The following is a 23,169-nucleotide window of genomic DNA, read 5'->3' as shown; positions in this document are numbered from 1 at the left end:
CAGGGTGGGTCGCTGGTGGTTTTCTTGGCAGGGCGGTGCTAGCATTTGAGTCAGGCTCATGAAGGGGCAGCCCCCAGTCTAGCCGAGGAGAGGGGCGGAGCTCTGAGGGGTTGTGAGCCAAGATGGCGATGGCGGCGGCGGCGGCGGCGGCAGTGAGGGTCTGGGGCTCGAGTCGAGGTTTGGGCCGGGCTGGTCTCCTGCTCCTGCGCCGGCCTTGGGCTCGGGGGCTGGCTAGATCTGTGAGTACCTGGGGAGTTTTCCCCGAGGGAGAATAGGGATGTCAACGCCGTCTTCCGACGTGGGGTCCGCGCAGGGAGTGAACGAAGGGCTGTCACAGAAGGGACCGGGGCTGAGAGAGCTGCTCCGTGAGGACCTTCGGGAAGAACTTCCACTCCCTCAGGAGAGGAGAAGTGAGGCAGCTCCTCTGTGGGCCCGGAGAGAGGGAGACAACGTGGAGAGAGAGAAGGAGTTCCGCTTTAGTTGCCACTCATACCCACGGGAGGCCGCGTGGAGGGACACGGTAGGACGGCGAGACATTGCCCCGCAAGCGTTGGAGACTGCGACTGCCCGAGGCTGAGGCTTCTGGGTGTGGCTCCCCCTCAGGAAGGAGAAAAGAGAGATCAGGTTCTCCGACGCGGGCTTTTATAGTGCGCTGCATTTGTTTTACTACTGTTCTTCTTCTTCTTCTTCTAGTTTTTTTTTTTTTTTGAGATTTTATTTATTCATGAGACCCAGAGAGAGGCAGAGACACAGGCTGAGGGAGAAGCAGGCTCCCTGCAGGGAGCCTGATGGAGAACTCCATCCCAGGACCCCAGGATCAGGACCTGGGCGGAAGGCAGACGCTCAACCACTGAGCCCCCTGGTCATCCCACCCACATTTCTGGGTAACACTTGAGAGATGCCTCAATTCTTATCAAAAGGGTCAGAATTCCCTTGGGTTGATGATGCAAACTGTAAGTTCACACAGCGGAAGTCTAACTAGAAGCTCGTTCAGAGGGAGAGAGGCCTTGGGCTGCGGAAGAACCGTGAACTGAAATTTCCCAGGTCAGAGAGTAGTGTTTGGGAAGGCAGGTTCCTGTCCCCCACATGCTGGACAGAGGACTGCCCCTCCGGACCTCAACAGAGGGGCGCCTTCCCCTTTCTAAAATGCTAACTGACCACCTCGTAGGGTTGTGGTAAAAATCAAGTATGTAATGTGCTGAGAACTGGACCTGGTATTTGATACAAGCAATAGGAATGTTGGTCACTGTTGTTGAAAGTGAGGGTGGAGGGAAGGGAGAGAAACTGACCTTGGAGATCAGGAGGAGAAAGGAGGTGACCTTGGTTGGACCTGAACAGGTGAGGGCCCTTGGAGGGAAAAGCGCCAAGATTTTGTGGGGTTGGGTCTGACCCTCTGATTCCCTAATCCATTAGGGAAGGAAGATAGAATCTATGGGAAGACACTTTAGGGAGAAGAGCAGGGAAGGAGGGGGTCGGGAAGAGGATGGGCCAGGTTTGAGAGGAGGGAGAATAGATAGGAAAAGGAGTCCTCAAAGCAGGTGATTATGGAAGGGTTCCTGGAGCAGGCTGGGGGTGGGGTAGCCTCCTGCCTTTAGGCGGTTCTTTGTCACTTTTTTTGGAACAATCAGATCCTGCCTGGCCGATCCCAGTCCTTCTTAGTCCATTGGCTGGGCCTGTGGGGAGGAGGTGGGCAGGACTAGGGCAGAAAGTAGGTAAAGGTCATTTGAGGCTGATTAAATGTTTCCTTCCTGGTTCCCTCTCCCTATTACTTTTCCCTCTTGACTCCCCTCTTTTTGGTGGGTGATGGGATAGGGGTTTTGGAGGGGTCTTTCAGATATCTACCTTTTATTATATTTTATTTTAAATTTATATATTAAACAAAAATTTTTTAAAGATTTTATTTATTCATAGAAACCCAGAGAGAGAATGAGAGGCAGAGACACAGGCAGAGGGAGAAGCAGGCTCCATGCAGAGAGCCTGACGTGGGACTTGATCCAGGATCTCCAGGATCATGCCCTGGGCTGCAGGCGGTGCTAAACCACTGCGCCACCGGGGCTGCCCTAAATTTATATATTTTTAGAGTCTTTGTTTTTTTTTTTCTTCCCCACTTTTATTTTTCCCACTTATTTTTTTATAAAGATTTTATTTATTTATTCATGAGAGACACAGGCAGAGGGAGAAGCAGGCTCCATGCAGGGAACCCGATGTGGGACTCGATCTCCGGGATCATGCCCTGAGCCAAAGGCTCAACTGCTGAGCCACCCAGGCGTCCCCCCACTTACTTTTTAAAAAGATTTTATTTATTTATTTATTTATTTATTTATTTATTTACTTATTTATTTATTATTATTTGAGAGAGTGAGAGCACAGGTGGGGGTGAGGGGCAGAGGAAGAAGCAGGCTCCCTGCTGAGCAGCAAGCTAGAGGTGATGTGGGACTGGATCCCAGGACTCTGGGATTATGACTTGAGCCGAAGGCAAAATGCTCAACGGACTGAGCCACCCAGGCACCGTAAAATGTTATTTATTTAGTCAGTAAGTAATCTGTACACCCAACATGGGGCTTGAACTCACAACCCTGAGATCTAGAGTCTTATGCTCTACCAACAGAGCCATCCAGGCACCCCTCTCCTACTTCTTTTTTCTAAGATTAAAAAAGACTTTTGAGTGAAGGGAAGGAGTAATGGCATTTAGTCAAAGAAGATTTTAAATAAGTATTTTAAATTTTTATTTATTTACTTGAGAGAGAATGAGAGAACACACGTGCACATGAGTGGGGTTGAGGGCAGAGGAAGAGGGAGAAGCAGACTTCCCACTGAGCAGGGAGCCTGATTTGGGTCTCCATTCCAGGACCCCGGGATTATGACTTGAGCCCAAGGCAGGGGGTCAACCACTGAGCCACCCAAGCATCCCTAATCAATTTAGGGGTTGATTATGGACCAGGATCTATCCACTGGAACATTTTGTGACGATGATGAAGTTTTGGATCTGTGCTGTCCAGTACAGTAGCCACTTAACTACACATGGCGACTGAGCTCTCAGAATGTGATTAATATGGCCCAGGAACTGACATTTTCATTTTTTTTAAAATTTTAATGAGTTTAAATAGCCACAAGTAGCTGGTGGCTGCCATATTGGATGGTGCAGTTTCAGGCCATCAAGGCTGAGCCCAGAGATAGTGCTTTGGAGGAAGGTTGAGAGACTGTGTTGTAGCTGACGGATGGGTTGTTGGTGCAGGGGGGTTGGGAGAAAGGCTGGGGCTGTCTGACTTCATCTCTGCCTGCTTACCTCTCCCCATTCATTGCTTTCTTGACTAAACACCCTGTAGCTCAGGGAGGCATTTGCCTGGTCCTTCTTCCCTCCTTCCCCCTCCAGTTGATAGCAGATGTTTTAGTGCTCAGGGAGAAGAGGAGAAAGGAAACTTAATTGTCAAGGAGTCCTGAGTCTCTGAGCCACCACCCCAGAAAGCAAGAGGGACCCCAGCCATGTCACTTCACTTCTTTGAGCTTAGCAGGGGGGATGACTGGAGTCCCTCCTCTGGGAGGGAGGGAACACCTAGAGTTCAGTCTGTGTGGATCATCAGTGATGATGTTTCTTCGACCCAGCTGTCGGGGGCAGCCTGTTGGGGACCCAGTGCTCTAGCGCCCTGTGCATTATCTCCAAGTGGTGGTGCCCAGTGTGTGCTGAGGCACGAATGGAGATGGTTATTACCAGTTCCTAACCATATGGGTCCATCTCCCTCTTGACTGGTGTCTGAAGGAACTAGCCTGCGTTTTTCACATCAGGAAATGCTTTATGGTTTACACTGCCATTGCACACCATTATTCTATCTAATACAGCCACACTGCAAGGTGTTTTCTCCTATGATGAGTGGGGAAACCAAGGCCCAGAGAGGTGAGGTCTGAACTTGGAGTTCTGGACTCCAAAGCCCAGTTTCTCCATAGTACCAGGCTGCCAGGAGAAGCCATAGGGCTTTGGTTCAAGTCTTACAACATGCTGCTGAGTCTGGCCTTGGCATGTATGAGCAACTTCTGCCTGGGGCCTTCTGGGCTGGAGAAGCTGGGGTGGAGGGGCCAGCCTCAGTCCTCACTGTGCCCTTCCCTCCCTGAGCTTTAGCCACTGGTCCTTTTTCCTTCCCTTGGATAAGCTCCGTCCACCTGGAGGCCTTTGTAGGAATATGGTCCTTTAAGTGTCGGCTGAGGGCCACTTCCTTAGAGAAGCATTCCTGACCCCTTCCCCCCTACCCCATCCCCCAATGTCCATCTGTAAAATGGGGACAGCAGTAGTGCCACCCTCAGAGGTGTAAAGATGAAGGGAAATGGTCCTTAGGAGGCACTTCCCATGTATTCCAAGCATTCAGTAAGGTCTCAAAAGTGGGGGGGCTGCAGTTCTTCTCCAGGGACAGTAAATCTGGTGTGGTCAGAGAAAGGATGTCCTCCCTCGGGGCTTTCCACTAGCAGTGCCCCAGGCGGCGTAGTGCTGTGAAAGCCCCTGGGTCTGAGTGACCTTAGCTATCTTAGATGCAGAGGACTCAGTTCGCTGGCACATCCACAAAACTGTCCACGACCGGACCCCACCTTTCTCTCCAGGCTCCTAAGGCAGCTGTAGTCAGGCTGCCTGGCTTCATAGGCTGACATCATTCGTGATCTCCCTGCCCTTGAACGAGTCACTTTACCTCTCTGAGACTGGGGCCATCTCTGTTCTACAGAAGTGAGGCAATAGTGCCTGCCTCACTGGGTTCAGAGAGCACAGAAGTGTCAAGGAAGTGCTTTTTGTGGCACTGAGTTAGCTCTTGTTACTAACTTGCCACAGCCTTACAGGTCCCCAGGGTCTCCCAGTATCTTTCCTCTTGCCTCGGCCTTGGTAGTTCCAGGGGACTGGCAGCTTCCTCCCCTTAGTCTCTGCTTGGCTCACCCCTGCTGGTCCAGCAGGCCTCAGCAAAATTACCCTTCTCTAGAAAGCTTTTCCTCATGTTCCTTCTGATGCTGGTAGCACAAGTTCCACTTAGAGCCCCAGCAGGTACTTTGTACCCACCTCACCCCAGGCCTGTGGAGTAGCAGTTCTCATCCTTTCCACAAGGGGACGCAGGTTCAGGGACACACAGGGACGCTGCTGCTGGAAAGGGGACCGAGCAGGCAGTTTAGCCCTGGAGTCGGTCACCCTGCCCTGCTGCGTGGTCAACCATCTGGCTGTGGCCCTGACCGTAACCTATGTGTTCAGGGTTGGTCACCTGGCTCTCACTCGCCTCCAGCCCGTTCAGGGCCTGGCCTGGTGCTATTTGGTAGCTACCTGCTTGACAGTAAGGATCATCAAATACAGTACGAGCTGCCTGTGTTTGCTGAGTGTTGGTTATGTGTGGGGCTCCAGGCTGAGTGCTCTGCACACACCACCTCCTTTCGTCCCCGTGATGACCTGTGAGATTGGTGGTCATACCCCCCGCTTCTGGAGGAGGAAACAGGCTCAGGGAGCTCTAGTTATGCAGTCAGGCTGCAGTCTACTCTGCAGGGAGTCTTAACCTTAACCTTGGCAGTGGCACCAGAGGAAGTAGCCCCGCAGGGGACACCTCAGTACCTGCTGGGCAGTCGGACCATCCAGAGCAGGCCTCTCTGTTTCCTGTGTGGCCAGAGGGGATTAGCAAGAAAGCTTTGTGCAGATCTCTGTAGCCTCTGCCTTTGTAAGTTACTGGCCACCAGGACAAAGCCATCCCCACCCCCCACCGCAATCTGTAGAAAAAGTGGGTGGAGTCACATCCTTCCTCGAGGGCATTTTACCACGCCTCCCAAGGGGGAGCATTTCCTCAGGACTGGCCACTCACCCAGTGAGCACAGCGCCCCAGCATTTCCGCAGGCCCAGGAAGGAAAGGCCCCCCCTGCACTCCCACAAGGCCTGAGGCCAATGTGGGGGTGCACCAGGGTGCCCGGATGGCAGCTCTCCAGTCTCCGGAGGCAGGCAGAGTCCTGCCCTGATAGCCCAGTCTGTTTTCAGTCCTCTGCCGCCTGCTGGCCCCTAAGCTGCCACCCTTGGGTTCCATGGTCTGCTGCTACACTCTGGTGTGTCTTGCTGCCAGACCTTCTCCCCAGTTCTTCCCTGTTCTCTTCCCAAAGAGCCAGTCATTTTCTGTTTCCCGTTCCTAGCCATCTGAGACTTTTATTTTCCTTTTTACCAAGTTTTGACCTCATAATATATCCCATGCCTGTCCTGAGCCTTTTGTGTGCCTCATGTCAGGAACTTTCTGCAACAGCCCTATGCAGCCTTTCCACGGATGGGGAAATTCGCAGGGACAAGGTGGTTTTTTTTGTTGTTGTTGTTGTTTATTTGTTTTTTAAAGATTTTATTTATTCATGAGAGACACACAGAGAGAGGCAGAGACACAGACACAGGCAGAGGGAGAAGCAGGCTCCATGCAGGGAGCCCAACATGAGACTCGACTCTGGGATCATGCCCCGAGCCAAAGGCACACACTCAACCGCTGAGCTACCCAGGTGTCCCAGGGACAAGGTGTTTTGCAGAGAACCACACAGTCAGCTAAGATCCTGGCACCCACGTCAGTTGGCCTGAGGCCAGCGAACCTAACTGCTCATTCATCTGTCCCTTCATTAATGGCCTGTCCAGTGTCTGCTGTGTCAGCTGAGTTGGACCCGCTCCCTGCCTTCACTGAGCTTGTGGTCTGTGTGGGAGGCAGTCACAGACTGCAGATCCTCCAGGGGGACGGAAAGAAAAGGTCTGTCAGGGTGGGTGCTCAGGAGGGGAGAGGCGTGCAGGTGGCCAGCATTCAGCTGCTTCCCTCACAAGTGCAAGGGGAGAAGTCTGCTGCCCGTTGTCAGGCCTGGACCTGCCCTGCCATGGGGAGTGTCATTTCCTTGATTTCCTCAGAGTCACAAATGCAGATAAATGCCCCGGTGCTCATACTTCCCCCCCGGATGCTCAGATGCTCTCCTGGGCAATGAAAGGAGGGGGAGTGGGTGGCATACCTGGACGCACCCGTGTGAGATCTAGCGCCTGGAGGACTGGGCCACGCTTGTGGAGCTCCTCTTGGAAGTGAAGCCGCAATCACTGGTGGCCCTGGGCAGGGAGCTGTAGACGAGCAGGCCATGACCGGGGCAGCAGTGGCAGTTGGGGTGAGGAGCAGGGCCTTGGGGTCTGAATGTGAGCCCAGCCTGAATTGGAAAGCTCAGTCCTGACTCACAAATTTTTAGCTCTGGTGCAGGTGATTTTTGCCTTCCAATATCTTGGCTTCCTCCTCAAGGGCCATCGTAGGTATTTTGTGCCTCAGACACACTCTGAGCACTCAGTGAAGTTGTGGGTACAGAGCTCAGCTGGCAGCCAGCAAGTCCTTGATGCAGGGGAGCAGTTGCAGTGGTGAGACTTGTTGAAGGCTGCCTAGCTCCAGGGCCGAGAAATGGGATTGGTGCACATCCCATAGCACCTTGAGGCTTCTCAGTGATCTTACCCAGGGCTTTCCCAGCCAGCTGAGGAGGTGCTGTGCCCCCCACAGGGCCCCTTCAGCCACTCTCCGGGATCCGCAAGTGATATCCGGTCCCTCACTTTCTGCCTTTTGCGTGTTCTGTGACCCGGCCTCTGGAGCTCCTTCCCTGACTCCTAGCTGTCCCCCCGGCTCTCTCGGCTCTCAGGTTGCTTCTTTAGAAACTGGCTCCTTTCCGCTCTGCCGTGTTCAAGGCTTCTTTCTGGCAAAGACAAATCAGCCTCAGCCATACTTGCTGGGCAGCAGTGACAGATGTCTTGCTTCTTTTAGGTCCCCAGAACACAGCACAAGGCTCGGAACAAAGCAGGTGCTTAAATATTTGTTGAAGGAGTCAGTCTGGGCCTGGAGGATGGGGGTTAGGACTGGAGTTCGGAGATCACTGAAGTGTGGAAGTTTGCCGTGGGGCCAAGGGGTAGGGCATGACAGATGTTCTAGTGAAGAGGTGGGTGCAGCCCTGTGGGGGTAGAAGTGACAGTTCACATTTTCCCAAGCATTTGCTCAACTTCTAAGTCCTCTCCTGTTTTATGTGTATGATCTCCCTTAAGCGTCACGGCAGCTCCATGAGGTGGTCTTCTTTTTACAGATGAGAAAGGAGAGACTCGGAGAGGAGAAGTCACTTTCCTATGGTCACCTAGCAAGGGATCTGAACCCAGGCAGGCCGACCCTTGAAAGCTCACAGACGTGCTCTATTCTGGGCAGCTGCTCTGGTTGTGCAGAGTCAGCGAAGAGCCCATCTGGCCAACTTGAGGGCACTGGTGTGTGTGTGTGTGTGCGCGCGCGCCTGTGGTGGCAGTGGGAGACAGAGAGGGGGTGTCTGGCCAGACTGGGGGGGCCTTTGATGCCTAGGTGAAGAGTTTGGGCCTCTGGGAGAATGGCTGCTGGTTCTTGAGCCAGCCACTACTCTACTAAGTGGTTTGATCCTTACAGCCACCCTGTAGGATAGAGCATATCTGTGCCCAAATATTACAGATGAGGAACCGAGACATAAAGAAGTTCTAGTAACTCGCCCATGGTCACACATGAAGAACGTGGTAGAGCTGTGATCCACACCCTGTGCGTCAGGCCCCAGGATCTTCTGGGGCTGTTGGTGGTTTAACCACCAGGCCGTATTGCCTGCTGCTATGAGGTCGAGTCAGGGGAACCTCTGCTGCTCCTGACATGGGTATCCCCATCACCAGCCTCTTCTCTCTCTCCCCAGCACCTCCAGAGACAGGAGCAGCAGCACTTCCCGTCCCTGGATGACAAGCCCCAGTTCCCGGGGGCTTCAGCGGAGTTCATAGACAAGCTAGAGTTCATCCAGCCCAATGTCATCTCTGGGATCCCCGTCTACCGCGTCATGGACCGGCAGGGCCAGATCATCAACTCCAGCGAGGATCCCCATGTGAGAGGCCCCCTCCTTCCCACCCTGTGCCCCCCACGCCCAGGTCCCTTGTCCATCTCCTCTCTGATCCCAGCTGCCCCACATCTGTCTGTGCCTCCATCCGCAGCTGCCCCAGGAGAAGGTGCTCAAGTTCTATAAGAGCATGACTCTGCTCAACACCATGGACCGCATCCTCTACGAGTCCCAGCGGCAGGTGCGTGGACTCAGGTTGGCGCTGGGGGGTGCTGGGAAAGACCCAAGGTCACCCTGCCTGTTGTTGGGCCAGAAGATAACTCCCAAGGAGGAGAAGGTGGGATGGAGATCCTTTGTCTTGGGATCCTTAGAGTTCTTGGAGCTCTGTTGGTGCTCTGAAGGAAGAGTGTGGGAAGGGTGCTGCCCAAGGGCAGGGGGATGGACCAGATCTCTAAAAATACCTCCTGTGTTCCAGGCTTGGGGCATGGCTGTGCTGGGAAGGGACAGGCAGGAGGACTTGATGGGCCTTTCACTTGGGAGCTCACAGTCCTGAGAAACAAAGTGACCCTCTGTGCTTCCTGGGTGCCCATGTCAGATGTGCTGTGAGCCTCAGCCATGTCCGTATCAGTGGGCAGAGACCCGGTCAGAGCAGTGTCAACAAAGAGACAATTTATTGACTCAAATAACTTCAAGTCCAGAGGGTCCTGTTTCAGGTGTAGCTAGATCCAAGATGCTCAATGTTATTTGACCTGTTTCTCTGTCCAAGTGTCTTTTCTACTATCTTGGCTTCCTTCATTCTCAGGTAGCAGTGATCTCTGGAAAGTCTAGGCTCCAGGACAGGTGGCAGAGAAGGGATCAGGGTAGGGGCTCTAGAGCAGGACTTTACAACTGAAGTCTTCCTTTGGTCACTCTCTAGCTTTGGGGCCCTGGGAAGGTTGCTTACTCTGTCAGGTCTTTAGTTTTCTTGTCTGTACTTCATTCATGGCATTGGCTTAAAGACAAGTGGTGGCATATGTAATGGCCTCAGGAAGAGCGGCACTGGTGTTTAGCCAGCACACAGTAGATATTAGCTGTTATCACCCTGCCAGCCTCACAGCAATTACCCTTTATGCTTAGCAGTAGAGATAGAATGTCTGCTTCCTAATGTTCCAGCAAAAGGCCAGGATTAATGCTCACTGCCTGGGCTTTGGTCACAGACCCCGCTGTGAGCCTGCCCCTGGCCAGGAGGACCATGTGTCCATCCCCGGGAACCAAGTAAAGATAGCAGTGGAATCTGTCCCTCCCAGGGCCCAGGGGTTTCTGTGGGAAAGGGGGGAAGGACGTTGGGCAGTGGCCACCCAAGGGCCCAGGAGTAGGTCAGGAGTACGGGTGGGCTTGAGAATCTGCATTTGTGTCACGCCCCCAGACCATCCCCCTTGGACTAAAGCCTGAGGCCCAGTGGCCTACAGGGCAGTTCTGACCAGACTCCCTCTCACAGGACATTATGTGCGGATTTTTCCAAGTTAGGGTAGTACCTGTACCCTGAAACTTGCTCAGAAACTTCCCATGGCTCTCACAGCCCACAGGGGCAGGTCTGGCCCTTCCTGTTCCCCTGTGGCCTCAGCTCTCTGCACCCCTCTCCACAGCCTTATCGCTAGGCCAGGCCACCCCTCCCACCCTCTCAACATGCCCGGGCTCCTTCCTGCCTGTGTTGGCTGCACAAACGGGCTTTGGAATCCAGCCAGTATGGGTCCAGTCACAGCTATGACTTTGGGCAGCGATGTTTCCCATCTCTGCCTCAGTCTCTTCAGGATGTTGACAAGTGGGAATAGCAAGGTAGGGGTAAGGATTCTGTGAGGCCCAGCACATAAAGCCCCTTGTCCACTGGCTGCCACAGAGGAGGCCTCATTAAGATCAACTCGTATGTCAAGGCTCAGCTTGTATTAGCTAGGCTTCTCTTTAGCTGTAACTAACGGACCTCCCCTTGAGCTCCCTCCAAATCCCAACAGAAATAAATGCAGTAGCTTAAACAGATTAATAGGGTTTTTGTCTTCTATAAAGTAATTCTGAGAACAGGGGGTTTGGGGCTGGTATGGTGGGCACCACGATGTCACTGGAGACCCAGCTTTGGCTTCTAGCCTCAAGGGCCCTTCATGAACCAAATGGCCGCTGGTGCTCCCTCCATCATGCCTCATTCCAGGCAGGAAGTGAAGGAAGCTGGCAGGTCAGACATGGCATGTCCCAGGTATCTCCTCATACTCCCCTTTCTAGAACTCTGCAGACCGTCCCACCCAGTAGCATCTGACACTGCACCGGTCCCTCCCAGCTACAAGGGAGCCCAAAATGTGGTCTTTTTTTTTTTTTAAGATTTTTATTTATTTATTCATGAAAGACAGAGAGAGGCAGAGACATAGGCAGAGGGAGAAGCAGGCTGCGCGCAGAGAGAATGATGTGGGACTCAATCCCAGGATCCTGGGATCACGCCCTGAGCCAAAGGCAGAAGCTGAACCACTGAGCCACCCAGGTGTGCCCAAAATGTGGTCTTTCCATCCAGGCAGTTGCTGCCTGTGGAATGGGGTCTCGGTTAGCAAATGGGAAGGGAGGTAGGATACTGGGGAGGCAAACTGTGACCTCTGCCACCAGCCAGGTCCTGTTTCCTGGGTGGGAGGGCACTCAGGCTCCTCCCACAGCACTCTTCACAGCTCTCCCAGGCCTTAAGTGGCCAGCATCCGCCCATGTGGCTGTGGGAGGTCAATTAACTTTTAATTGGCTCCCCACTTAGAAGAAAGTAGTATTCATCTAGTTCTCCCAACACATGGAAAGCCATCCCTGTAGAACACATGAGGACTGGGCAGAGGGCTCTTTCACCTGATCTCTCACTGTTCACATGGTGCTGGGGAGCCTAGTTCTGGGTCTATGCCAGAGGTTCTCCAACTCTCCAGCTGGACTTCACTTTTTAGCCCCAGATCTACCTGGCTTCTTGCCTTGTATGTCGTACACCAAATTCAGCCTGTCCAAACTTGACCTGGGCGACTTTTTCCCTTAGAGCGTTTTTCAGCAGAGGGTGCCACCATCTACCCATCTGCCCAAACTGGAGACCTGCTTCTCCTTCCTGTCTCCTTTCTCTGCCTCACAGAACTTTCTCCCATCTAATTTACTTTGTCCCTGTGGGTTTAGTTAGAAATCCATTCTGCTGCTTGGCGCCACATCAGGAGCCCAGACTTCCTACCTTTCTGCTTTACCATCGTGGGCAAGTTGGTTTTCATCCCACACTTGTTGCCTCATTGTCACAAGATGGCTGCCCCTGGTCCAGCCTCGCAGCTGTGTGCCAGGCAAAAGAAGGACTGGCGCCAGCTACACCCATCTCTTTTTTATCAAGAAAGCAAAAGCAGACCTGCACTTAAGTCTCTGGCCAGAACTGTGTCCCGCAGCTACCTCTGGCTGTAAGGGAGATTGGGAACCTGGTGTTTGACTTTTCCAGGCTCTGAGATTGGAGGGCTCAGGAGAAAGGAGTCCACTCAGGGCACTGGTGTGGCCAGCTGGCAGGGTCTGCTGCTCCCTGGCGCTCTGACTCTGCTTAAGACTCCCCCCTCTGTTCCTCCTGCCATGGCCAGGCCAGGCCACCACCCCCTACTGCCTGGCTGGGCTGTATTCCATCCCGTCTCCACCATCCATTTCCCACCTGACAGCCAGAGAGACCTTTCTAAATGGTCACTCCCCTGAGGAGAGCCGTGGGTGCAGTTCTCAAGGTAAAATTCAGGTGTGCCATTCACAGCTTTCCTGGTATTGCCTCTCCCACGTTGCCTGTCCGCACTCCTCCCACTTACTATCCCAGCCATTCCTGCCTCGTGGCCTTTACTGTAGCTTCCTCTGCCTGGAAGCCTGCATCTACCCCCAGCTTTGCTGGGCTCAGGCCTTTCTCCTTGGTGCCCCTCGTGGTGGGCTGGACAGCCATGTGGGCCTCCCTGTCACAGCTCCATCACTCTGGTTTTCACCAATCTGGCAGTTCTGTGAAGGTGGGAGCCCCAGTGGGGCCAGCCCAGTAAGTGTCTGGTGATTGATGAAGTCTCCAGAAGTTGGTTCAGTTATTTGGATGGTTCCCTGCCATTGGCCAACATAACTGAGCCCAGGCCCTCCTGCACCCCCCAGGGCCGGATCTCCTTCTACATGACCAACTATGGCGAGGAAGGGACGCATGTGGGGAGCGCAGCAGCCCTGGACAACACGGACCTGGTGTTTGGCCAGTACCGGGAGGCAGGTATGTCTGCTCTCCAGATTCTGGAGGCCTGAGTCTGTGGTCCCCACGGAGGCAGGTCAGGCCCAGTGCCTCCTGGTGGGAAGGCTAGTCTCACATCAGCTACCCATGTGCTGGTCCAGGAGCAGCGTGATGCCAGAGAGGTCTAAGGAGCTGGAGAAAGAGCTTTCCGAGCAAGAAAGAGTGAAGCCGGGGGCAGGAGTTTGTGGAGGCAGGCTTCCTCCATCTGGAGGCCAGGCAGCACTGTACGGAAGAGCCTGTGCTAGTGGCTGCTCCATGCTCTGCCGGCTACCAGCTGTCAGATTTGGGGCAAGTCCGTTCCCTTCTGTGAGCCTCTGTGTTCTGGTCTCCGATACAGAACTGCGTGCTGGCAGCACGCAGTCAGGACAGGCCTGGCTCCGGGGGGGGCACACACGGGGACCCATCCATAGTATGGGGCGCTCCTGGCCTCTCCCAAGCACCATGCCCTTTAGGGAGCAGAGCAGGTGGGAGGGACCTGGCAGCTCCAGGGAGGATCTAGCCCCTTTTGAGTGAGTGAGTGACAGGAGGGAAGGGTTGGAGAGAAGATGAAGTATGAAGCAGACCCATGAGCACTGAGGGGTGATGGGGGGGATTCGTGGGGCAGGGGATACAAAGCCATCACCACATGGCCTGGCACTGGGTAAGCACTCAGAGTTGGAGACGATGTGCAGGCCTCTCACCTGGGACTCTTCAGCAGGGATGCAGGCTGGTGGGGCAAGCTGGTCCACGGCGGTCCTTGGCTGCCCTGCAGGAGGGAGCCCTCCTGTGCTGAGGCCTCTGCAAGGAGCCCCTGAGTCTGAGCAGCTGTGTGGGGTGCACAGTCGCTGGGGAAGGAACTACGGAATCCTGTACCTGGCCTTGACTCAGCAGCTACTCCCCTCTCTCAGTCCCCAGCGATGAAGTGGGGAGAGCAATGGTGCTCAGACCAGTAGCTGGCACTCACTGAGCTCTCATAGGCTACGGGGCTGTTCTAAGTGCTGGAAGCAGTGGGGGCTCTACTGCCTTTTACCTGCCTAGACCCCGCTGGAGGAAGGAGCCACCCAGCAGCCATGTTTCCTTGTCTGAGTCAGGTGGTAGAAAGCCCGGGACATGTAGTCCCAGTACCCAGGCCACGTGCCTCATGGGGTGGAGCAGGGGTCTCCAGGAGTCAGCCCTCACTCACTGCGTACACGGGGCTGTTTGGTATGAACCAAGGATGTACATGGATTGCCGACCATGGTAACTGGGCAGGAAGGGACACTCGTGAAGAGGAGCTCAGAGACCGCACCGTTTCCATCTAGAGCAGTAGTTGCCACAGGGCCTGTGGTTTCCTGGGCCAAGTCAGAACTACCCAGGCCCTGGGGCCAGGATGCTATGTTTGTAATGTCCCCACCCACTGATTCTCATGTGGTGGGCCACGGACCGCATTGTGAGGAAGCCCCTTCCATACAGCTCCCTTTTCCTGTTTCAACCAGAGCATCCCCCCTTTGATCTGTTTTATATACAGTGTGGCCGCTCTGTGTGAGTGTGTGTTGCATGACAGGAAATCCCACATCTAGTTACATGAATGGTGAAAGCTGAAGTCACGCCCAGCGCTCCTCACCCCAACCTCCATTTCAAGTGCAAGCTTGCAGAGCCAATTGTCTGGGCGATGCTCACTGTGTGTGTGTGGGTGTGGGGTATCTCAGAGGTGGCACCCCATTAGGTGGTAAATAGACCTACTCCCTTCCACCGCCTACCCCGCTCTTCTGCAGGCTTAGTCGTGAAATGCAAGTTTTATGTGGCCCCGGTCACTCTACTCCACCACTTGCCACTTCGCGGTGTGACCTCGAGCTGGTTATGGGAGCTCTCCTACCTCAGTTTCCTCATCTGTAAATGAGAATAATCTCACCACCCTCGGGGGGTTGTTGTTAATCAAGTTAACCTCTGGAAAGTGCTTGGGATGAAGGTGCCTGTCACAAAACATTATTCTCATATTGTGGTTAATTTTTTTTTCAAGATTTTATTTATTCATGAGAGACACATAGAGCCATAGACACAGGCATAGGGAGAAGTAGGCTCCCCGCAGGGAGCCCGGTGCAGGACTTGATCTCAGGACCCCGGGATCAGGACCTGAGCCGAAGGCAAATGCTCAACCACTGAGCCACCCAGGCATCCCTCATATTGTAGTTATTCAGGGAAGATGTGCATAGCCTGCACAGAATGTGACTCCTCCAGAATGTGACCCCCATTATGTCATCATGTGAAGAAAGAGTTCCTTTAGTAAAGGAAAAGATTTGGAAATGCCTGCGCCAGCCAGCTGCTCTGTAATGCTCAGGTTCTGGGTGTTTCTACAGGTGTCCTGGAACCCCAGCCTGGCCCCTCAGGTGCAGGTGTGACGATCCCCTCCCTTTTCAGGTGGGCCATAGTGGGTCATTGCTCATCCCAGGACCATCTCAACCAACTCCTGTCCTCTGACTTAGCAGGCAAGACCCCCTACACCCAGAGCAGTTCCGTTTGGTGGTGAGGGTTTGTTTGAAGGAAGGATTTTACCATCATAAGCAGATTCAAATGTTGTCTCTCTGGTTCAGAAGTTGTGCGCCAGCAGCCCGTAGTTTTGTTTGGTTAAGAGAATGACTTCTGAAGTAATTTTATTAGTTGAAACAGAAACATCAGGTAGTTTCTCATTAAAAAAAAAACAAAAACTATAAGCCACATTTTGCCTTCTTTTGAAGACCTGGGCCACCCAGCGTCCCTGAGCAGCTGTCAGGTGGCTGGAACACTGACCTCCCTTTGGGGACAGGCCTATGCTTTCTAGTCTGCCCCCCTGCCTGGTTGCCACAACCATCTGAATCTCCCCTGTAGGTTGAGGCCAGTTCCTTTCCGGTACCACCAGGGAGGACAGGGAGCCAGAGCCTGGACAGAAAGGAGTGTGCCCTGGGACACCCCCATTCCCACCCCCCCGCCCCCCTGCCTCCCCGCAGGCTCACACAGCTGCCTCCCCCCTCCCCCCAGGTGTGCTCATGTACAGAGACTATCCCCTGGAGCTGTTCATGGCCCAGTGCTACGGTAACGTCAGCGACCCGAGCAAGGGGCGCCAGATGCCCGTGCACTACGGCTGCAAGGATCGCCACTTCGTCACCATCTCCTCTCCATTGGCCACGCAGATCCCACAGGGTGAGGACTCGGCCCCTTTGCATCCCTTGTGGGGGTCAGAACGCTGGTCCGGTTCCAGGCTTTACAGACACCGTTCATCTGGGAGCCCCTTCAGGAGGGCCCTGGTGTCCTAGACTGTATCCCATCCCGTTCATTCATCCGCTCACCCTCACCGGCACAGCAGCTGCGCATGACTGAGCGGATACCAACTTCCTTGCCAAGGGTTGCCCGGCAGGCAGTGAGGAGCAGGGACTCAGGTGTGGCTGTGGCTCCAGAGCTGGGGTCTTGCCCCTGACCCTGCTCTGCCTCAGTCCTTGGAGTTTGACTACCCCCGAAGCTTACTCTGGAAGTCCACAATACCTAGAACAGCTAGTCTTTTCCTCAAAAGTGACAGCTTGGGAAGTTGACCCCACAGGGGAGAGGCTTGCATCCACACGGCTTGGAGACCCTGGAGCCTGACCTTGGTCCCTGCCCTCTGGATCCTGCCATCCGGTTGGTTGAGGGGTCCAGGGTTGGGCTGGGCTCCGCCCCACAGTGACCAAGAATCACGCATTGGTGTGTCCCTGGGGCTCAGCAGTGGGCTGCTTGGAAAGCCCAACCTTACCTGTCAGTTCATAGTGCTCTGGGAATGAGGAGCTGTTTGCACCTCTGAGGTGGGAGGCAGGTAGGACGACTTTGTGAGGGGATGTGGCACATTCCTTGAAGGTAGGTAGGATTTTCAGGAGGCTGGGCCCTGGCCCTTACCTTCCGTTTGAGTGATCATTAAGCTGCTTAGTGGGCCAATATATATGGAGTCCCTATTTGTAGGCATCATGTGAGGCTCAGTGAACAAGAGACAGACAACATCTCAGCCCTCCTCCATGTGGGGGAGACCAGAAGTAAGCATGCAGGAGGGGCGCTGGGAGCAGATCAGGGCTGAGAAGTCCTGCAGGGAGAAACAAAGCTGAGAGGGAGTCCTGTGTGTGGCATGGAGGAAGGTGGGGGTCACACCACAGGTGACATTTCAGTACAGACCAAGAGGAGCTGGGGAGGAAGCCACGTGGGGTCTTGAAGCAAGTGCTTGCTTGAGGGGCAGGAGGAGCCTGCAGAACTGGGGGCAAGGGGTGGGGGGTGGTGGCAGGATGGGCTTAGAGGTTCAGGAAGAGTTCAGATACAGGGGAAACTGGACCTTTGACCTTTGCCTGGAGTGGAATGGGAGCCTTAGGAAAGAGAGCCCCTCGGGTGGAATGTCAGCCTGGTTCACACTTTGGCCATTTTTAACTTGCGTCTGGCCATCTGCCATCCTAGGGTAATGGGGTGGGGGTGGGGAGGCCAGTGAGGAGGCTCAGGCCTCCTCAGGCCTGGGAACTCAGGCCAGAGGTGACTGGTGGAGTAGATTGCCTTGAAAGAGGCAGAGGGCTGGGGTCAGATTCTAGCCAGGTTGTGAAGGTGGAAGAGGTGTGGGGGGTGGCACAGCCCGGAGTCAGAGGAGCCTGTGGAGCTGGAGAGGGCAGCGGCCGTCCGCTGAGAGGCAAGAGTAGGGTTGAGGCAGGTTGTGGGGTTGGGCGAGAGGTCAGAGCTGGGTGGGGTGGGGAGAGCATGTGGCTCTGCTCCTGCTCACCCCCTTCTCTCCCTACAGCGGTGGGGGCAGCCTACGCGGCCAAGCGGGCCAACGCCAACAGGGTGGTCATCTGCTACTTTGGGGAGGGGGCGGCCAGCGAGGGGGATGCACATGCCGGCTTCAACTTCGCCGCCACTCTCGAGTGCCCCATCATCTTCTTCTGCCGGAACAACGGCTATGCCATCTCCACGCCCACCTCGGAGCAGTACCGCGGGGACGGCATTGGTAGGGGCCCAGCAGGCTGCTCCCCAGTCTGCCTGCATGCCCTCCCTCCCACCCCCTGGGCCTTTTCCTCCTGGTGTTTGGAACAAGGAAGGTCATGGGAATGCTGCTTTGCTTGCTCCCCTTTCCTTCCCTCTCCCTGCTCTCTGCTCATTGTCCTCATCTGAGTCCCGGGGTCCAACCTGCCTCTCTGTCCCCACAGCTGCCCGAGGCCCGGGCTATGGCATCATGTCCATCCGTGTGGACGGCAACGACGTGTTCGCTGTGTACAATGCCACCAAGGAGGCCCGGCGGCGGGCCGTGGCAGAGAACCAGCCCTTCCTCATCGAGGCCATGACCTACAGGTGCCTGCCTCCCCCCTCTTCCCCTGCAGTCTTGACACCATCTCCCCTGCATTGGTCACTGTCCCCAGAACATGACCCCATCACCTGTGTTGGATCACCTTTGTTGCCTTTATTCTATTGCCATTCCTTCTCCTCTCTTCCACCCCTGCCACCCCAGTCCTGACCCACAACGGGGGGCTTCAACCTGAACCTGGCCCTGTCCACTGGCAGGATCGGTCACCATAGCACTAGTGACGATAGCTCAGCCTACCGGTCAGTGGACGAGGTCAATTACTGGGACAAGCAGGACCACCCCATCTCCCGGCTGCGCCACTACCTGCAGAGTCGGGGCTGGTGGGATGACGAGCAGGAGAAGGCCTGGAGGAAGCAGTCCCGCAAGAAGGTGGGGACCTCCTTCTGTTGGAAACCCATGCCTCAGGGGACGTGTTCTGTGGTGGGAAATGGCGGAGAATCCTGGAAGGACTGGGGGACACGTTACTGGGAGGCCGAGGCATAGCCCAGTGATGCCCCTAAGTGTGGTCTGCTACGGTGGGCTGCCTATGTTTCTCTGCCAGTTCTATTTGTGTCCTTGGCACGATGCTTGCCCTCCACGCCCTCATATCTGAGCAGGGACATGGAGGACCATTGTTAGAGGTTAAGTGAGGATTAGGTGACCTCGTTAGGTGCAGTGTGAGTGTCCCACCCGGGTCCACGCACGGCCCTCGATGGCCTAGGGAGCCGGGGCACTGTGCCCAGTGGTTAGGACCACCCTGGCTTGGGCCCCGAGGACATCACTGAGGCACGTCCCCTCTGTGCCTTGGATTCCTTGCCTCTAAACTGCCTGCTGCCTAGTTCTGCTGAGAGGCTGAACCAATTCTTGCATTTAGGGCAGTGCCCAGTGGTGCAGGATAGGAGAGGCCAACTTTGGGGGGAGTTGACGGGGTTGTTAGTTCTCACCACTGCCAGATCCTCATCTCTGTTTATATGGGAACCCAGGCGCTGAGGGGGAACCCCTCCCAAGCGCTGATATCCCACAGGCTGCATGTCTACTATCCTCCATCCCCCAGGTGATGGAGGCCTTTGAGCAGGCGGAGCGAAAGCCGAAGCCCAACCCCAACTTGCTCTTCTCAGACGTGTACCAGGAGATGCCCACACAGCTACGCAAGCAGCAGGAGGCCCTGGCCAGGCACCTCCAGACCTACGGGGAGCACTACCCCCTGGACCACTTTGAGAAGTGAGGCCCACTCATCCCCCACCTCAACTACCCCAAGGGGCAGCCCCACTCTGGGGGACCCAGGGAGTGGCAAGATGCTACCCTCCTTCCAGGGCCAGCTCCCTCCAAAATACTGGAGCCAGGGCTCCAGTCCCCCATCCCCACTCCTCCACCTGGGGGCGCTCCAGTGGCCCCTCTTTGCCTGTTACAGTGCCTTCTCCCAGGGGCTGGGCCAGGGTGCCTCCAAGACTGGAAGCCCCTCTGGGGTGGGCGTGGTGGGTCAGCCTGTGGAAGTCACTCCTCAAAGTGAGAGGTGGTCAGCAGGTGGCCAATAAATTCTGTATTTGGCTCTGTACCCCCTGCTGGTCTGTTTCCTGGAGATTGGGAGGTGGGAGGAGAGCCTAGCACGACTGGTTGGGGACCACCCCTTGTTTCCCCCTTCTACATAAAGGAGGCCAGGCTGTTGAGAGGTGTACTTCCCCCGGAAACTTCAGCAAGCTGGAGAGTCCGGTTCAGCAGACTGGGTGGGGGTGGGGGCCCTCCCGAGATGGTCTCCTGGTCTCCCTTAGGTGGAACAAGCAGCTGTTCAGCAACGTAACTGGGAGGCCATCAGAGCTGGCCCTGTTCAGTAAGTGTGAGGAGGGAGTCCAGTGTGAAGGTCAAGGTGCGGGTGAGCTCTACTTTTGTAAGCTCCTCCGGGGCCCCACAGGCAGAAGGACGACTCCAGGTCTGGGTAGGGGGTGCATATTTTTCAAAAACAAGAAGTAGAAACCATCTGTTGCCTTCTGCTGCCCAGCTCCTTGCCTGGGGGGACCCAGAAAGGGCTCAGGCAGTCATGATTCTAGGATTCCTCCCTCACACCAAGGCCCAGAGGGAGAAGCTGAGCCAGGTATGGGCACAGAGGTGCGCCGGCCAGGCCCACCCTCCCCTCCCCAGCTCCACTGAGACTCAGCACCGGAGCTTAGGGTCCTGCAGCTGTTTCCAGAGCCGAATGCTGTTCTGGGGGCTGAGGGGCTGCGCCAGCAGCAGGTCCCGGAGAGTACAGGGGTCAGCAGTGCGGTCTGCTGGCCAGGCTGTGAGGAAGCCTTTGTGATCCCTGGGTGCCAGGCCCAGGGCACGGAAGCACAACCCAGTATAGACATCGTCGAAGGGGAAGGGGGCCACACGGGCCGCTGCCTGTAGCAGCCAGGGTGCCAGGCGCCCAGCAATGACATAGCCCCCTCCGCTTGCATAGGCTGGGTAGCCACCTTTAAAGAAAGATTTAGGCACGTAGAAGGGTCCTCCAGGCTTCCGGAAGGGTTTGGCTTGGGTAAACACCTCACCAAGGTAGAGGCCTCGGGCCCAGCTGGGTGGAAGGGCCTGCAGGTGGTCCAGAAGGGCAGGTGTGTGTACGAAGGCATCATCCCGAGCTTGCAGGATGAAGCTCACGCCCGGGCAGTGGCGGCCCAGCCACGCCAGCAGCAGCAAGTCTTTGAGCGTCTGATTGAAGGGGACGTCAAGAAAGTCCCAGAGCAGCAGGTCACTGTAGCGGTGGCTCTCCCAGGTCACCAGGGAGCTCAGGTCAGGCCCCCCTTCACCCTCTGGCGACCCCAACAGGAAGAGCAGCCGGACTCCAGGCGCCGGACTCCCCCACGTCTCCCTTACAGCCTGCCGCTCCTCAAAGTGCCCTGGTTCCGACTTGACAGCCAGCAGCAGGTAGGGGACGTTGGTACCCGAGCAGCTGGCCACTTGGCCTCTGCCACTCCCTGGCCGCCACTGTGGGAAGCTCCGGCAGGCTGCTGACAGCAGGAAGCGCTGGAGGTCCGTGGGGTAGGAGGCAAAGTCTGGGATTTGGGCAGCAGCGGCAGCCCCCCAAGCCCGGCAGCCCCCTGGCTCAGCGCTGTCCCCCCTGGGCAGGGACCCCAGCTGCCACTGCTGCTGGTTCCAGTAAGCAGAGAGCAGTGGGCCAGTCTGGCCCAGTCGGGCAGAGAGGTTAGCTGGCAAGGTGGGCTCGGGGCTGGCTGGCGTGGGGCCTGGTGCCGTACCCCGGGGTCCCCAGTAGGCCTTGCTTAGCCGAGACTCGGATGTCCACTCGATGTACACCTTGAGGCCCAGGAGCGTGAGCAGCGCTGACAGGCAGAGAAGGCACTTAGGGCAGCGCATGACCCAGAGCCTGGAAGGGGTGGCCGCGGGAGCTGCGGAGAAGCCACAGAGGCCTTTGGGGTGCAGGAATGGGCAGCAGGCTCGTCCAGCCCCCTGTAACCAGCCCCCTGTAACCATTTCTCTTAGCCTCAGCCCCTAAACCCGCCCCCGCCCAGGACCTGGCTCTTCCCTATTCCTGGACCTCAGAACCTAGTTCCAGTTCTTTCGACACCCTGCTCTTTCAGCCCAGCCCAGCCCAGCCCCTTCCACCTACCTATTCCGCAACCCTGCCCCAGGGACTGGGGACTGGGCCATTCTAGCCCCTCTTCGTTCCCTCACCGGGAATCAGAATCACAGGGTCAGCTCTTTCACCTTCTAGAAACCCAGCCTCCCTCGTTCCAACAATCCCCACCCCAGGGAAAGGGGGGCCGGGGACCTGCTCCCTCCTCTTTACCTCTGGGTACAGCTCCCGCCCGCGCCGCGTCCGGGCCCTCTGGTCAGGCCCTCCCTCGCTCCCTCCCTTCTGCCCCTGCTGTGCAGCGGTGCTGTAGTCGGAGCCCAGCCCAGCCAGTCCGGAGGGGCGGGGAGGGAGGCCGCCTGGGCCCCAGGGGCCGGGAGGGGCCGGGGCGGGGCGACGGAGGGGAGGAGAGGAGAAGGGAAGGGAGGAGAGGGATGGGGGAGGGCAGGAGGCCAACCTGAGGGTTGGGGCTCTGGCGTGTTGGGGCTGGTTTTCTGGTGAGACAGCGGGAAGGTGCAGGGTGGCCAAGGCACAGATGGGGGACCCGCGAGGCCTGGTGGGGAGAGCCAGGGGCCTGGGAGAGTCTGAGGGAGGGTGAGGCTGAGGGCCAGGCCCGAGCTGGGCTGGGCAGTAGCGAGATGGCCCAGGGACAGGCAGAGTCCCAAAGTGGCAGAGCTGGGCGGGGAGGTGGGGGGCTGGCGCCTGGCCGCTGCGGCGGCGGCACTGGCGGCAGTGAATGTGCTAAGGGGATGGGTCGGCTGTGCCAGAGATGGGGTGTGTTGTGGCCGCCTGAGTCGGGTGGGGGTGGGGAAGGGGCTGGTGGGGAGGAGAGAGAGGCTGGGTAGTGGGGAAGGCAGGATGGGGGGAAACCTCCCCGGCAGGTGGGGGCAGAGAGAGGAGGGACGGAGGGGGAGGCGAAAAGAAGAGGGTAGGGAGAAAGGGTAGGGAGGGAGGCGGAGCTGGATGCCCCTGTGTGGGAGGAGAGAGAAGTCAGAGGCAGGTGGGCGACAGACCCGGGTGGGGTTGGGAAGGGCGCCAGCAGATGGAGAGCCGAGGAGGAGCTGGAGGGGCCCCGATGGGAGGGGAAGGGGAGGGGGGCCAAGCTGGAGGGTGGGGTGGGGGCAATGGGGCACTCCAGCTGAGCTGACCCTGGCACCTCCTCTGCCCCCTTTGGTGCCTGGTGTTTGCCTAGTGGGGCGGGGATCCATCCCTATCCTTGCTCTGGCCCCGCCCACAGCTGTACCGTGACTCCAGTACAGCTCACATCCG

At 56.4% G+C, this 23,169-nt stretch overlaps 2 protein-coding genes across 3 annotated transcripts; one reads left to right on the top strand and one right to left on the bottom strand.

Annotated features, from left to right (window-relative positions):
- Nucleotides 1-100: 100 nt before the first annotated feature.
- Nucleotides 101-19,896, top strand: BCKDHA (branched chain keto acid dehydrogenase E1 subunit alpha). The gene is made up of 9 exons (XM_055310018.1): nucleotides 101-239; nucleotides 8,680-8,862; nucleotides 8,969-9,055; nucleotides 12,943-13,051; nucleotides 16,043-16,204; nucleotides 17,802-18,008; nucleotides 18,208-18,349; nucleotides 18,560-18,731; nucleotides 19,396-19,896. The coding sequence occupies exons 1-9, from the start codon at nucleotides 123-125 to the stop codon at nucleotides 19,564-19,566; spliced, it is 1,350 nt and encodes a 449-aa protein (XP_055165993.1). The 5' UTR covers nucleotides 101-122; the 3' UTR covers nucleotides 19,567-19,896.
- On the bottom strand, nucleotides 19,867-22,238 carry B3GNT8 (UDP-GlcNAc:betaGal beta-1,3-N-acetylglucosaminyltransferase 8). Of its 2 annotated transcripts, none has more exons than XM_055310019.1 (2): nucleotides 22,117-22,238; nucleotides 19,867-21,715 (listed from the first exon to the last, which is right to left on the bottom strand). In XM_055310019.1, the coding sequence occupies exon 2, from the start codon at nucleotides 21,681-21,683 to the stop codon at nucleotides 20,490-20,492; it is 1,194 nt and encodes a 397-aa protein (XP_055165994.1). In that variant the 5' UTR covers nucleotides 21,684-21,715; nucleotides 22,117-22,238; the 3' UTR covers nucleotides 19,867-20,489. The 2 variants fall into 2 exon arrangements, with proteins under 2 accessions (XP_055165994.1, XP_055165995.1); XM_055310020.1 differs by lacking the exon at nucleotides 22,117-22,238 and adding an exon at nucleotides 21,937-22,107.
- Nucleotides 22,239-23,169: the final 931 nt, after the last annotated feature.

Source organism: Nyctereutes procyonoides, unplaced genomic scaffold (assembly GCF_905146905.1).
Source record: "Nyctereutes procyonoides isolate TBG_1078 unplaced genomic scaffold, NYPRO_anot_genome, whole genome shotgun sequence".
Classification (NCBI taxonomy): Eukaryota; Metazoa; Chordata; class Mammalia; order Carnivora; family Canidae; genus Nyctereutes; species Nyctereutes procyonoides.
This window is presented reverse-complemented; position numbering and strand designations above follow the sequence as displayed.